Here is a 14,783-nt window from a genome sequence, read left to right as displayed (position 1 = left end):
CTTGGGCTAATACTTTCCTTGTGTCTTTGGTGTTCTTCATTCTCCTTTGCTCCAGGTGGGTTGAGACCAATTGACGCATCTTAGATGGCCACTCACTAGCTTTTAAGACCCCAGATGCCACTCACCAAAGTGGGATGCAGAACATTTTCTTAATAAACTTTGTTATGCCAATTGACCTAGATGTCATCTGAAAGCATAGTCCCCAGACCTCCGCCCCTGCTACTCTGTCCCTCAAAGTTTTGGTTATATTCAGGAAACTTCTTAGCTTTTGGTTTAGTCTAGTTGTGCTGACTTCCCCTGTAGTGTGTTGTCCTTCCCTTCACCTAATTCTTGTCTACTATCTAGCAAGTGAATACCCCTCTCCCTCCCTCCCCACCCTCATAACCATCAAAGAATGTTTTCTGCTGTATTTAAACCTTTTCTTGAGTTCTTGTAATAGTGGTCTTATACAATATATTGTCCCTTTGCAACTAAATTCACTCATCATAATGCCATCCAGATTCCTCCATGTTATGTTTCACAGATTCATCGTTTTTCTTTATCGTTGCATAGTATTCCATTGTGTGAACCACCTCATTTCTGCTTCCAGGATCAAGCACCCCAACATCGTAGCCCTGGATGACATTTATGAGAGTGGGGGCCACCTCTACCTCATCATGCAGCTGTGAGTGGCCCTGCCTCTACCCCTTCCCTGGCCTTCCTGCCTCCCCTAGCCAAGGGGACCTGGTCCCTCCATCCCCACTCTCTTGGCCAGACTGCCTTATACCTGGCTGCAGGGTGTCGGGCGGGGAGCTGTTTGACCGCATCGTGGAGAAAGGCTTTTACACAGAGCGGGACGCCAGCCGCCTCATCTTCCAGGTGCTGGATGCCGTCAAATACCTGCATGACCTGGGCATCGTTCACCGGGATCTCAAGGTGGGGCGTGAGGGTGTGTGGTAGGCGGGGGCCCAGGGCTCAGGCATCCTCACTGTATGTCTTTGGGTAATAACTCTCACCCCTCGCTGAGCCTGGGCTTCCCACCTGCAATAAGGACCTTGTAATCCTTAAACTGCCTTCTCTCCTTCTCCCCATTAGGACACTCAAATCAACATAAAGGTGAATTGTGCTGCTGTTTTATCCAAATAACATTTTATGTCTTTTTCTGATAATGAAAGTCCCACTTGCTCTTTGTAGAAAACTTGAATGGGACAGAAAAGAATAAAGAAGAAAGCCAGAAGTTCCCAAACTCCTATTATTCAGAGCTAATGATGGGATTCACATTTTTAGTACATCTCATTCTAGCTGAGGAGAAGAGTGCTGGGCTCAGACAGATCTATGTTTGAATTTTGGCCCTGCTACTTTCTAACTGTGGGTTCTTGGGCAAGTCACTTTGCTCTCAAGCCTCAGTTTCCTCATCTGTAAAATGGGATTATTCAGACTGACCTGGCATGGATGTGGTAAGGACAAAGTGAAATCAAACACTAAGACAGGGTATGGCACACAGTAGGTACTCAAAGATTATTTCTTTTGGACTTCACAATACACACCTGAGGTTTACAGAAAATTCCCTCCCCCACCTCCTCAGACCTTTGTCCTTTCTGGAACTTTAAACTTTCTTAAGAACTTCCTTGAGATTCTTGTGCTCTAACCAAGATGGCAGCCATGAAGCCATGTGGCTTTGTAGGGGGCATTGTTTCTCAAGGCATGCTTGGGGAAGTAGAAGGTTCTACCAGCCTCTGGCCACCTCTGACTGCTCCTTCTTCTTCTTCCCACCCTCCAAGCCAGAGAATCTGCTGTACTACAGCCTGGATGAAGACTCCAAGATCATGATCTCCGACTTTGGCCTCTCCAAGATGGAAGACCCAGGCAGCGTGCTCTCCACTGCCTGCGGGACCCCAGGATACGTGGGTGCGGAGGGCCCTGGGCTGGGGCCAGGGGCAGGGGAGGAAGCAGGCACTGCAGGGCAGAGATTTATCACCACCATATCCCCTTCCCTCCACAGCCCCTGAGGTCCTAGCCCAGAAGCCCTACAGCAAGGCTGTGGATTGCTGGTCCATTGGGGTCATCTCCTACATCCTGTGAGTGGGGGCTTGGCCACCGGGGAATGTGGCTACAGAGTGGTCCTCTTCCTACTTTCCTCCCTTCCTCCCCTCTGCCCTTTCTTCCTTCTCTCCATATTTATATCTACCAATTCATCACTTACTTCATTCAGTAACTATTTATTTAGCACCTTCTATGGGTCAGGAGAGGAGCCCTGGTGGGGTTTGTGAGTGGCACAAATGTTTAAACCCTCAGCAGATAACCAAAAGGTTGGAGGTGTGAATCCACCCAGAGGTATCTGGAAGAAAGGCCTGGTGATCTACTTCACAAAACCAGCCATGAAACCCTTGTGGAGCATAGTTCTACTCTGACACACATAGGGACACCATGAGTCAGAATCAACCTGCCAGCAACTGCTTTGGTTTTGTATGTTTCAGGCACTGTGCCAAGTCCCGGGGATTTAGCAGAGAACAAAACAGACAAAGAGCCTGCCCTCAGGGAGCTGATATTCCAGTAGGGGAAACAGACAATAAACAAGTAAACATATTATGTTAGGTGGTAAAAGGTGCTATGAAGAAAAATTGAGCAGCGGTAGGGGGTGGGGATGGATGCCATTTTAGATGAGGAGGTTGGGACGTCTTCTCTGAGGAGGTGAGATTTGAGTGGCATCCTGGATGAAGCGAGGGAGCCAGCTGTTTGAGGTCTGGGGGAAGAATGGTTTAGCAAAGGCCTTGAGGAGGGAAAGGTCAGGGCATGTTCACAGAACAGAAAGAAGGCCAGTGTAGCCAGACAGGAGTGAGCAAGGCAGAGAGGGCTAGTATCCCCCTTTGTAAAAGGGGGCGCTCCTACCTGTGGTTCCTGCCTGACTCCCAGGATTGCCCTACAGCTCCATCCTGGAGCCCACAGGCACACTGAATGTGGAAATGAGGATGGGTTTCTTCCTGCCCAGGCTCTGCGGTTACCCCCCCTTCTATGACGAGAATGATGCCAAACTCTTTGAACAGATTTTGAAGGCCGAGTATGAGTTTGACTCTCCTTACTGGGACGACATCTCTGATTCTGGTACGTGGGGCTTTGCCTTCCTCCCCAGGGCCCTGCCACTGGTGCCTTTATCCGTTTTGGGAGTTGCCATTTCCCCAGCTCCAGTCTAAGAGCTGGCTTCAGGCCCAGACACCCCTGCCTGGCCCCAGCCTGAGACACTTGTAGGCGTGCATTCACTCATCCTTTAAACATAGTATTTTTGGAAAAGACCTCCCCCTACTGACTTCCTAAGGCCTCAAACACCACAAAATTTTTTATCCCTCCTTCTGTGTCCCTATTAGGAAGCAAACTGTGAAGCTACCATCAATCATTTACACATCTTTTCTAAAAACTAGTTTTTTTTCTTGGAGAAAGGAGAGGGCTTAGAGATAAGAGCACAGATGAGGTGGGCAATGCATGGACAAATCTGGCCTCATCTTGCTTTGATGCCAAGCCAGACCTGAGGGGGTGGGCTCAGTCTTGGGGTGCCCACATGCACCCCCACTCTGTCCTTGCTTTGTCTTGGGGGTCCAGCCAAAGATTTCATCCGGCACTTGATGGAGAAGGATCCAGAGAAGAGGTTCACCTGTGAGCAGGCCTTGCAGCACCCATGGTGAGCACTTCTACAAGCTGATGGCTGGGGTGGAGTCTGGGGCCCCAGGCCTGCCTCTGCCTCTCACAGGTCCCTCCACATACCCCATCCTAGGATTGCAGGGGATACAGCTCTAGATAAGAATATCCACCAGTCGGTGAGCGAGCAGATCAAGAAGAACTTTGCCAAGAGCAAGTGGAAGGTGAGACCACGTCCCAAGTCCTGGGTTCCAGCCTCCCCTGAACCCCTGCCCCACCCCCTACTATCCAGGCCTAGGATCACACAGCACCTAACACCAATTGGGGTACAGTAACCGCTCAGTGATGCTTACCGAAGGCTCTCATTCATTCACTCATTCACCAAACATTGATACCTATTCTATTCCAGACAGAGATGGATTACCCAATAAATAAGGTATGCATGGGCTTACCTGTGCTTACCTACTAATCTGTAGTGCACAATTTCACATGGGCTTTACCACATCCAGTGAAAATGTGCACTACAGATTAGTAAGCACAAGAAAGCCCATGCATACCTTGCTTACTGGTTAATCTGCCCCTGAATGATCCCTGTCCTCCATGTCTATAGAGGGAGAACAATCTGTAATTCTTAAGGAAGCATCTAATCAAGCCTAAGGGGTCCAGAAAGAGTCATACAGGTGGTATGGTGTTAGACCTAACAGTTGAGTAGGAATTAGCCAGGCAAAGTGGAAAATGTGAGGCAGAGAGAACAGGTGTGCAGAGGGCCAGGGGCAAGAGAGTGTGTCTATTCAGGGAAGTTCAAGTGCTGAGCCTGCTGGACTGGAGGGGCTTAAGGGGATGAGGAGCAGGAGCCAAGGCTAGACAGGCAGGCAGGGCCTGGCCATTCAGGGCCTCAAATGCCACAGTGGAGCACTGCCTTGATCCTGAGGGAGCTGAGGGGCCCCAGAAGGATTTAAAGCAGGCATTTGCCCATTGAAAGGGCTCTCAGGATGCAGAGAGTGGCATGGAGTGAAGATTGGGAGACCCATTAGGAGGCAGTAGCAGAGATGCAGGCAGGAGGCGGTGGGGGCTTGGACCAGAGCAGTAGCAACAGGAAAGAACAGTGGTTGATCAATCAAGAGTCATTTAGGAGGTAGAACTGACAAGATGTGATGATGGAATGGATGTTGGGGGAGAGAGAAGATGTCAAGGAGTGGTCCAGGTTTCTGGGTGGGGACACAGTGGACAGTGGTACAGTCATGGAGATGGAGATCCCAGGGGCAGAAACAGGTCTTGGTGGGATGGTTTTAGTTTTGCACATGGTGAATTTGAGGGGCCTGTGGGGGGATATCTACATGGATGTGTTGAATACACACACACACACACACACCCGGGCAAGTTACTTAACCTCTGTGCCTCAATTTCCTCCTTTGAAAATGGTGAATTAATAGTGCCTACCTCAAAGGAGTTTTGTGAAGATTAAATGAATTACTATGTAAAGTGCTTAGAGCGGTGCCTGACACATAATGCTATATAAGTGTTTGCCATTACATATAAATATGAATTAATTATATATAGTTATATATGCCTGTTTATATATACATTCTTATATATGTATATGTACGTGTAAATATATGATTGAATATAATTTAATAAAGCGTTTGAGGAACCCTGGTGGCACAGTGGTTAAGAGCTTGGCTGCTACCCAGAAGGTCCGCGGTTCGAATCCACCAGCCGCTCCTTGGAAACCCTATGGGCAGTTCTACTGTGTCCTGTAGGGTCGCTGTGAGTCTGAATCGACTCAATGGCAATGAGTTTGGTTTTTGGGGTCTTTTCTGTGGGGTCTTAGGGGATCAGTAAATAACACTGGAATGAAAATAACAGAACCATTACAAGAATCCCACCACCAGCCCCTGCCCCATGACCCACCCCCCCTCAAAAGCCCCCTCTCCCCTCTCTCCCCACAGCAAGCCTTCAATGCCACAGCTGTGGTGCGGCACATGAGGAAGCTGCACTTGGGCACCAGCCAGGAGGGGCAGGGACAGATGGCGAGCCATGGGGAGCTTCTGGCACCGGCAGTTGGGGGTGAGGACTGGGGCTCTGTGGAGTACATGGGTGGTCCACACAGAGGCACCCAGGCTGGAGTGGAGGGTCTGTCCCCGCAGCCAACTCTGTTCTCTCTTCCCATGCTAGGGCCAGCGGCTGGCTGCTGCTGTCGAGACTGCTGTGTGGAGCCTGGTCCAGAACTTTCCCCCACGCTGCCCCACCAGCTCTAGGCCCTGGAGCCAGGGGTCTGCATCTCCTGCCTGGGAGGGGCTGGCGGACAGTCTGCTCCCCTTTCCTCCCTGAACTGGGGAGTTACCCTGCCTCATCCCCTCCCCACTCCCTTCCCTACTTCTCCTCCATTGCATTTTCCATACAAATGTTTCTATTTTATTGTTCCTTCTTGTAATAAAGTGAAGAGGATAAAACCACAGGTAGCTCTGTCTTCCCAGAGCCCCAACCCAACCCTGTTGTGCAAACTGACTACCTGATTTGGGGGTGCCTGAAGATTGGGAGACAACAGCTGCAGGGAGCCCCCTCCTCTACATGCACGTGGGTGGGAAGAGGGGAGAGAAATGGGGAAACGTGTTTGGGGATTCCTTTGTTCAGTGCTTCCACCTAGCCTTCTGGCCCTTTGGAACCCCTTCTGCGCTTTGCTGGTGGCTCCTGAGGACGGTGGGGTTGGCGCAGGTCAGCACTGAACAGCACCTGTGGGAGCAAGGAGTTCGTGTGGGGAGAGGGTTATACTGGGGTCAGGGCTGGTGGCAAGTGTGAGGAGATAGAGGAATCCATGGGGAACAGGGCTGGGAGCAACAAGAATCCATGCGGAGATGGGTGCAAGTCCACTGGGGTCAGGACTGGGTGGTTGGGTGTCCTTTAGGGTCACTTGGGGTGGTGGTAGAAGAGTCCATCTGGATCAGGGTTGGGTTGCTGGAATAGTCCACTGAGTCAGGGCTGGGGGAGAAATCCTATGGGATCTGGGTTAATGGCTGGAGGGTGGAGGAAACCTGGGTACACTCACCGCTTGGGCCCAGCCAGCATAAGGTCCCCATAGACTCCGGAAGAAGTTTCCTAAACCAGAAATGATGAGTCTAAATTAATTGGCCCCTCTCTCCCCGCTCCCCACGCACAGAGGATGTGGGATTTAGGGAGAGGTGACCAAGAAGGTGAGAGGTTTCTCCCACCTCAACCCCACTGCCAGCCCTACTTTCTCTCCTCACCCAGTTCCTTGTTGGCCGGGGGGCTCGGACCCTTGGCCTGGCTCATGGTGGGGTGCCAGCTGTAGTCATATTGTGCGATATGCCACATGTGGACGTCCACGGGCACAGCCTGGGGCTTGTCTAGGGCCATCAGGCAGATGCAGTCAGCCACCTTTGACAAATACAGAGTGAGCCACTGAGGCTGAATGGCAGGATCCAGCCAGCATCCTGCTTCTAGCCCCAAAGACCAGCTACTGCTTCCTCCACCCTGAGGTTATTATTATTCTATATTTTCAATCAATATAAAAAACCAGTTCCCATCGAGTCGACTCTGACTCATGGCGACCCCATGTGTGTCCGAGTAGAACTGTATTCCAGAGGTTTTTTTTGTAAATTTTTTAAAATGTAATTTTATTTATTTTGTTGTTGTTGCTGAGATATACACAGCAAAACATACACCAATTCAACGGTTTCTACATGTACCATTTAGTGATATTGATTACATTCTTTGAGTTGGGTAACCATTCTAACTCTCCTTTTCTGAGTAGTTCCTCCCTCATTAACATAAACTCACTACCTCCTAAGGTTCCTATCTAATCTGAGTTGCTGTTGTCAATTTGATCCCGTATAGATAGTTCTTAACAGAGTTTAATGCTCAAGGCAGACATTTTCTACTAGTTAAACCAAACTATTGTCTGGTTTTAAGAAGACTTTAGAGAATGTTTTTGGTTTAAGGTTTAAAGATTATCTCAGGGCAAGAGTTTAATCAGAGGTTCATCAAACCTTCATGGCTCCAGGAAGTCTGGAGTCCATGAGAATCTAAATTTCATTCTAAATTGCCACCCCTTTTGATCAGGATTCTTCTATGGAATCTTTGATCAAAATGTTCAGTAATGGTAGCCAGGCACCATCCAGTTCTTCTGGTCTCATGGCAGAGGAAGCAGCTGTTCATGGAAGCAATTAGCCACATATTCCATACCCTCCTCCTATTCCTGACTCTCCTTCCTCTGTTGTTCCAGGTGAATAGAGATAAATTGTTGTGCCTTGGATGGCTGTTTGCAAGCTTTTAAGACCCCAGACACTTCATATTGAATCAGGAGGTAGAACAGAGGCACTAAACATGTTATTAGGCCAATTACCTGGGATGTCCCATGAAACCATGACCCTAAACCTCCAAACCAAGAAACCAAATCCCACGAGGTTTTTGGTTGTACATAATCAGCCTCAGCAGCTACTCGTTCGTTCTTTCTTTCGTCGTTGTTGTACATACGGTTTTCAACGGCTGATTTTTTGGAAGTAGATTGCCAGGCCTTTCTTCTGAGGCACCTCTGGGTGGACTTGAACTTCCAACCTTTTGGTTAGCAGTTGAGTGCATTAACCATTTGCACCACCCAAAGACTCCTTCAATCAATATTCAGTATTAATAATAATAATAATAAAAAGCTATTACAAGAGCTGCTACTGAGTAAGCACCTATGTAAGCTAAGCTCTTATTATAACCTAGGATGAAGGTGTTACCAAACCATTTTACAGACAAGAAAACCAAGGCCTCGAAAGCTGAGGTGCCTTGGCCAAAGTCGTACAGAGCCCATTAAAATTTTTTCTTTAAACAAATTCATTTTTTAAATTACAGAGAAATATGAAGAAAAAAACAACAGATGCTAAATTCTCAATCATCTTACTGCTAGATTACCCTGCTGACATTAAACAAGAAGTTTTATAAGTACTCTGTACGTGTAAATTCAAAAAAGAAAAAGAAAGTACACACATCTTACCATTTGTCTCCTCAAAGATAACCACTGTTAAGTTTCCTGTGATTCCTATGTGTAAATTTCTGCATATATATAGCAGCATATATATGTATCTGAACAAATGGCCTTTCTAAAAATGCATTCAAAGCAGAATGGCCTTTATACCCTTCCAGCACTCGGCATTTTTCTCTAATAAAACATCTTCTTGTGTCCTTTCTCCTTCCTGCTCTGCCTCCAGAAGCAAAGCCTGTACCCAGCTCTCAGGCCTGCCTCGCCTCTTACTCTGTGTCGGTGGTGAGGGCAGCTCTTACTCCCTGGAGCATCACCTTGGTGCCCACCCCAGGCAGGGTACAGAGGGCCTTGTGGGCATGCTCGTAGGGGGCCTCACGCAGCTGCTGCAGCCAGGACGGCCCGCCCTGTTCTTCCAGGATGGCTCGGGCACTGGCACTCACATAGCGGGCACGGTAACCCAGGCCCAGCTTCCGGAGGTGGGCCTCTACCTCGGGCCCTGCGGAGAGTGGGAAGGAGAGCAGGGGTCAGGCGCCCTCACATCCTCCCTGTTCTCTGGCTAATGTGAGCCCTCCACCCCACAGGAATGCTTTTTCTAAGTACCTTGGGAGAGAGTGGACACTTGTATGTGCAAAGGGAAGGGCTAAAGCCTGGGATCTGCTACTCTACAGATGTTTCCTGAGCGCCTCCTATGTGTTGGGAGCTGGAACAGACACTAAGGAGGACTTGCTGCCATGGAAGAGCTCCGCAGTTGAGTTCTTAACCCTTTCCAAAGAGCTTCCACACCCATGATCTAAAGTAGTAAACATAATAACAGTAACAGCTTCTATTATCAAGTGCTAGGTGTTAAGCATTGGCAAAGTGCTTTAGGTATGTGATTGCTTACTTTTCTCAAGGATCCTGAGGATGATACTGCTGTGTTTCCCATTTCACAGATGGAGAAAATGAGGGCTTAGAAGAGGTTAACGAATTTGTTCTTGAAAAGACATGGTGAAGATGGGATCTTGTACCCTGGTCTGGGACACCAACGCCTGTGCTCTTAACCCATTACACTACACTGGCTCACGATTGCTTAATTCTCCCCCAAACCCTCCTAGAGAGAAACTCTTTATTTTTTATTTTATTTTATTGTTGTACTTTAAGTGAAAGTTTACAATTCAAGTTAGTCTCTCATACAACAATTTACGCATACATTGTCATGTAACCTTAATTGCTCTCCCTATACTGTGACAACACACTCCTCCTTTCCACCCCTCATTTTGCAAGTCCATTCAACCAGCTCCTGACCCTCTCTGCCTTCTCATCTCACTTCCGGACAGGGGTTGCCCATTTAGTCTCATGTATCTACTTGAGCTAAGCACACTCTTCACGAGTACTAGAGAAAAAGTCTTATCTCCATTCTACAAACAAGTTAAGAGAAGCTTGGAGAAGTTAATGAATTCCTTGAGGTCTTATAACTACTAGGATGAGAGCTAAGACTCAAGACTGGGTTTCCAGGCACCAAAAGCATGCTCTTTTCTCTAGACAGGCTGTCTCCTCGCTATGCAATCCTCAAGAATTTCCCCTTGCTTGGTTCTCATATCTGTCAACTGATATACTTGCTTCTGTAAAATACTTGCCTCACCAGGCTTCTGTGTGTTCTTAGATGCAAAATTGTTGGGTTCACTGCAGAGATGGCAGCTTGAATCTTCTGCATACTTCTTCCATGCCAAATACTGTGCAAGGTGCATTATGCACTCTTTTATCGACCCTTATGACAACTCTGATAGGTAGAAGCTATTATTATTCCATTTCACAGATGAAGAAACTGAGGCACAGAGAGGCTAAATAACGTGCCCAAGATCACATAGCTAGAGGTCAAGTGGCAGAGTTAGGATTCAGCCCAAGCGGTTTATCTCCAGAGCCCATGCTTTCAACCCCTACACTATACACTATATACCATATATGGATGTTGGCAATGGTTTTTTCTGATAAGGCATTGAACCCATGGGGCAAAAATCACAGACTAATGAGTTGCTGGCATTTTAGGGATAGACTGAGAAGATGAGGCATAATTAGGGCTGATCAGACCAGGCAGGGTGATTCTGGATGGGGCAGTGTTTGGGAAGATGGGAAGTTTTGAGATGGTGACAGGGAAAGCTGATGGAGGGTCTGGGCACAGGGGACCCATCCACTCACCAGCCAGGGCCTGCAGGCTAGGGAAGCCATGATAGGTGATATCATCAAGCTGGACAAGCCGAGGTCCGAAGGCCTGGCAGAGCCGCTCTACCATGCCAGTGATGCGGGTGATGTTGTTGTTGGAGGAGCAGATGAAGGAGAAGAGACACTCGATGGGGTCCTGCCGCAGAAGCCGCACACCTGGGGGCCAATAAGGTAGGAAGTAGGAGAAACACCTGCTTTTGGGAGAGGCCTCTTCCCACCCACAGATCCTAGGCACCAAGGCTCCAGGGAGATCCAGGAAATGAGGGACAGCATAATTAGAGAAAGTAACACTAGGCCTCTCATTCATCATAGCATCTTGTAAGGTATGGGTTATCATCTCATTCCATAGATGAAGAAGCCCCATGTAAGTACCGTGAGGGCAGGGATTTAGGTCTGTTTTGATCATTGCCATACCCCTAGTCACACAGCAGATGCTCTGTAAATATTTGCAGAATGAATGAGATACCTGCTCCAGGTCACACAGCCAGGATTTGACTCAATAGCTTTGTCATTCCACTATGGTGATCAGCAGAATAATAGTAGTAATAATTAACATGTGCCACGCACTTTTCTAAGCAATTTACATTCTCATAAAATACTAACAGGTAAGCTTAATCTCCACTTGGTTGTTATTAGCTAACGAGTTGGCCCCAACTCATGGCAACTCCATGCACAATGGATCAAAATGCTGCCTGATCCTGCCCCATCCACCCCCAACTCATGGCAACCCATGCACAATGGATCAAAATGCTGCCCAGTCCTGCACCATCCCCATGATTGGTTGCAGATCTGACCGTTGTGATCCATAGGGTTTTCACTGGCTAATTAGACTGCCAACCCTTTCTTCCTAGTCTGTCTTAGTCTGGAATCTCTGCTGAAACTTGTTCAGCATCATAGCAACACACAAGTTTCCATTGCCAGACAGGTGGTGGCTGCACATGAGGTGCATTGACCAGAATCAAACCCCGGTCTCCTACATGGAAGGTGAGAATTCTATCACTGAACCACAACTGCCCCATTAATCTCCATTTTACAAATGGGGAAACTGAGTCACAGAGAAGTTAAATGTAGCTTGAACAAAGTATAAGAACCCCAACTCCTGCCCCAGGTCCTGTACTCACCTTGGAATTTCTGGGCCACCTCTTGGAAGTGGGGGTCCACGGAACCCCAGTGGTAATACAGTTGAGCCAGGCTGACGTCCAGCTGGAAGTAGCTGCGAATGGCCTGCAGCTCCTCTTGCGTGGGCTTGCCTACCTGGCCCTTGTTCCCTCGGTACACGGTGCAGTAGAGCTGCTCCTCCGTCTGGGTCAGTGTCCATACTTGGTCCGCCAACACGCCACTCCAGTGCGCAGGGCTTTGCTCCCTCCACCTGAGCCCCCAGGCACAGCCCTCGTACTCAGTTTCCCTTCCTGCACCCTTTCTGGTCCCTCCCATCCGACAACCACTCCATTTACAAAACTTATTTGCTAATTGCAAAGTAAAAGTACTTTCTTTGACATCGGTTCTCTCTCTCGATACGCACAACACTGCACAGAAGGCTAACTATCTCTACTGTTTAGAGGAAACAGGCTCGCCACCTGTGTCTGTTTCTCTCGTCACCCCCAACATTCCTGTGCACCCCAGAAAGAGCCAAAATCAAAGGTCACAAAAGAGGATCCTCCCAGGCGCAGTCACTCACCGGAAGGACTGTCCAGAAGCCAGAACCAGGTCCAGGCGCAGCTCAGAGCGCGGACAAGGAATGGAGGCCCAGAGAGCGGGGGCGGAGGATAAAGTACGATGACCCATACTACTGGGCAGGAGGGAACGGACTAACATTTACACACAAGGCTCCGCCTTCTAACGGCCGCCTCCACTCAGCACTGGACCAACTTGTCACCGTACGACCCCGCCCACACAAGACCCGCCCCCTTATGGTCTCGCCCACCGGGACCTTGTCTTCCTTAATTTTATTCAAGACCCCGCCCAGTTTCATTTAATTCCTCCATTCCTTGCAGGCCCCGCCCTTTGCAGCTCACCAAAGTCCCGACCCTCCCACTCTGTAACCACCTCCTGCCCCTCAAAAAAAAGCCATTGCGGTCGAGTCTATTCCGACTCACAGCGACCCTATAGCATCCTGCATTCTTGGCGGTGCAGGTCCCGACCTTCCTCTTTACGTTTCCGGGCCCCGCCCCCCACGGCCTTTGAGAGCGCGCCACCTCTGCAGGAGCTGCAAAGACCTTGGGAGGCATGCGCTAGAGCATTCTTCCGGCTTCGCCAGGGCCGACGACGTTATCACCGGAAGTAGCACTCAGGCCCCACCTATTTGATCCAGAGATAGCCAATCCGAGGAGGAACTAAGAAGCGCCAATGAGTAATCGGGCATGAGGGTAGATGGGCGGATCCATCCGAGGCGCCGAAGTGGTTGGCGCGCTCTGGGCTCGCTGCCCGATGTTGGCCTTTCCGTCTCTGGGTCGTCTGCACTCGGCACGCTAGATGTCCCATCTCCGCGTCCCAGAGGACCGGGCGCAGATTGTGTAGCCCGGAGTCCTCACTGCCTGTTCCTCTCAGAGCACTTCGAGTCCTCAGACCCAGGTCCTGGTCCCAGTCCGTTCTCTAAGACCTCAGAGCGCCTTTCTCCACCGAGTCTCTTCAGTCTCAGATACTTGCGCCCCTCAGTGCGCCTGACGTCGTGAAGCTTCTTCACCAAGAATCGGACCCGAACACAGCTCCGTCCCCTCCAAGTGTCCGTGAAGTGTCTCCGCAGGCGTCTGTCACCTGAGGATTCTGCCCTCAGCACTCACCCGCTAAGCTTCTCGCCTCCAAGGTCTCACGGAGCCGCGACTCCGCAGTCTTAGTCTGCCTCCACAGACTGCCCTTCAGAGGCCTCTCTCTTCCGGGAATCACACCTGTACGCTGAGTGGGGCCTGTGTAGAGGCTTCCTTTGGGGCTGGGCCCAGACAAGCAGCTCATTACTTGGAGTCTTGGTTTTTAAGTCCCCAGGGACAAATATGTGGCCCTGAGGCAGCCTAGCTCAGTTGCCAGTGCCAGCCACCTGGGCCCAAGAAAAATGTATTCAGATTTTTTCCTTTCAAGAGAAAGACACAAAAAGCAGGGACATAGAAGACATGAACTTTATCCAGACTATTTTCACTTTCTAGCAGTGATACTCGGTTGTGTCTGAACAATTATACTGCAAGTTCTTTAAGGGCACGATCTGCAGTTATCTTTGTGTCCCACAGCACCTCTCATGGTGTACCATGAGCATTGGATCATCAGACCAACGTGTTTGTCTCGGTTCCACTCAATAGCTGCAAGGCCTTAGGCAATTATTTTTTCCTGAGATTGTCTCCTCACTCATAGGCATACCACCCTGCAATGCCTAGCGCTCAGAAGGCATTTCTTCAATAAATGTTGCTTGAATGACAATAGAAGGTGCCAAGGTTGGGAATGAATGAAAAGGAAACTTCTTAGTCTTACTATGCCCTCAGCAAAGCTGGGGGAGGGGGATGGGGAGGTCACAGCCACAGTGGCTCTGAAGCACTTGGGCCATCCTACTGCCAAAGGACTTGAAGTGTCTGAAGTCCACAGAGGAATATGCAGTTGACTCTTCCTCCACCTTCAACAGTTCAGCATACAGACCTGAGTTCAAATCCTAGCTCCGCAACTTCCTAGATGTCAGAATTTAGGCAAGTTACTTAATTTTTCTAAACCTTAGTGTCTTCGTGGGAATAACCACTCTATTATTAACCTACTCCATAGAGTTATTGCAAGGATTACATAAAATTGTGTATCTAAAGGTGCTTTAGCACAAGGCCTACCGCTCATTAAGTGGATGGAAACAGGCGCTATCATATTATTTTTGCTGTTGTCTTGTAAATGCAGCATGCACAGCAGCTAGCAACCACTTGGGGCCAATTTACCATCCCTGGGGGGAAAACCTCCCTTTTTACCCCTTTTCCCTGGCAGAAGGCAAAAACCAAGAATTCCAAATAGACCATTTATTTTCTAA

At 49.0% G+C, this 14,783-nt stretch overlaps 2 protein-coding genes across 4 annotated transcripts in view; one reads left to right on the top strand and one right to left on the bottom strand.

Annotated features, from left to right (window-relative positions):
- The window catches only part of CAMK1 (calcium/calmodulin dependent protein kinase I), an 11,261-nt gene extending 5,394 nt beyond the window's left edge, over positions 1-5,867 (top strand). Inside the window, exons 3-11 of the mRNA XM_023727368.1 lie at positions 590-664; positions 777-915; positions 1,761-1,887; positions 1,982-2,057; positions 2,969-3,081; positions 3,574-3,652; positions 3,746-3,833; positions 5,559-5,676; positions 5,785-5,867. Coding sequence (XP_023583136.1) covers positions 590-664; positions 777-915; positions 1,761-1,887; positions 1,982-2,057; positions 2,969-3,081; positions 3,574-3,652; positions 3,746-3,833; positions 5,559-5,676; positions 5,785-5,867 — 898 coding nt within the window. The remainder of the gene's footprint in view (positions 1-589; positions 665-776; positions 916-1,760; positions 1,888-1,981; positions 2,058-2,968; positions 3,082-3,573; positions 3,653-3,745; positions 3,834-5,558; positions 5,677-5,784) is intronic.
- Positions 5,868-5,871: 4 nt separating this feature from the next.
- On the bottom strand, positions 5,872-14,732 carry OGG1 (8-oxoguanine DNA glycosylase). Of its 3 annotated transcripts, none has more exons than XM_023737853.1 (7): positions 12,474-14,732; positions 11,917-12,164; positions 10,772-10,951; positions 8,911-9,092; positions 6,855-7,005; positions 6,656-6,705; positions 5,872-6,380 (listed from the first exon to the last, which is right to left on the bottom strand). In XM_023737853.1, exons 1-7 carry the CDS (start codon positions 12,608-12,610, stop codon positions 6,240-6,242), a joined length of 1,089 nt encoding a protein of 362 aa, XP_023593621.1. In that variant the 5' UTR covers positions 12,611-14,732; the 3' UTR covers positions 5,872-6,239. The 3 variants fall into 3 exon arrangements, with proteins under 3 accessions (XP_023593621.1, XP_004368366.1, XP_023593555.1); XM_004368309.3 differs by having other exon boundaries at positions 5,872-6,342; XM_023737787.1 differs by lacking the exons at positions 5,872-6,380; positions 6,656-6,705; positions 6,855-7,005; positions 8,911-9,092 and adding an exon at positions 9,155-9,386.
- Positions 14,733-14,783: the final 51 nt, after the last annotated feature.

This window comes from Trichechus manatus, unplaced genomic scaffold (assembly GCF_000243295.1).
Source record: "Trichechus manatus latirostris isolate Lorelei unplaced genomic scaffold, TriManLat1.0 scaffold00001, whole genome shotgun sequence".
NCBI lineage: Eukaryota > Metazoa > Chordata > Mammalia > Sirenia > Trichechidae > Trichechus > Trichechus manatus.
This window is presented reverse-complemented; position numbering and strand designations above follow the sequence as displayed.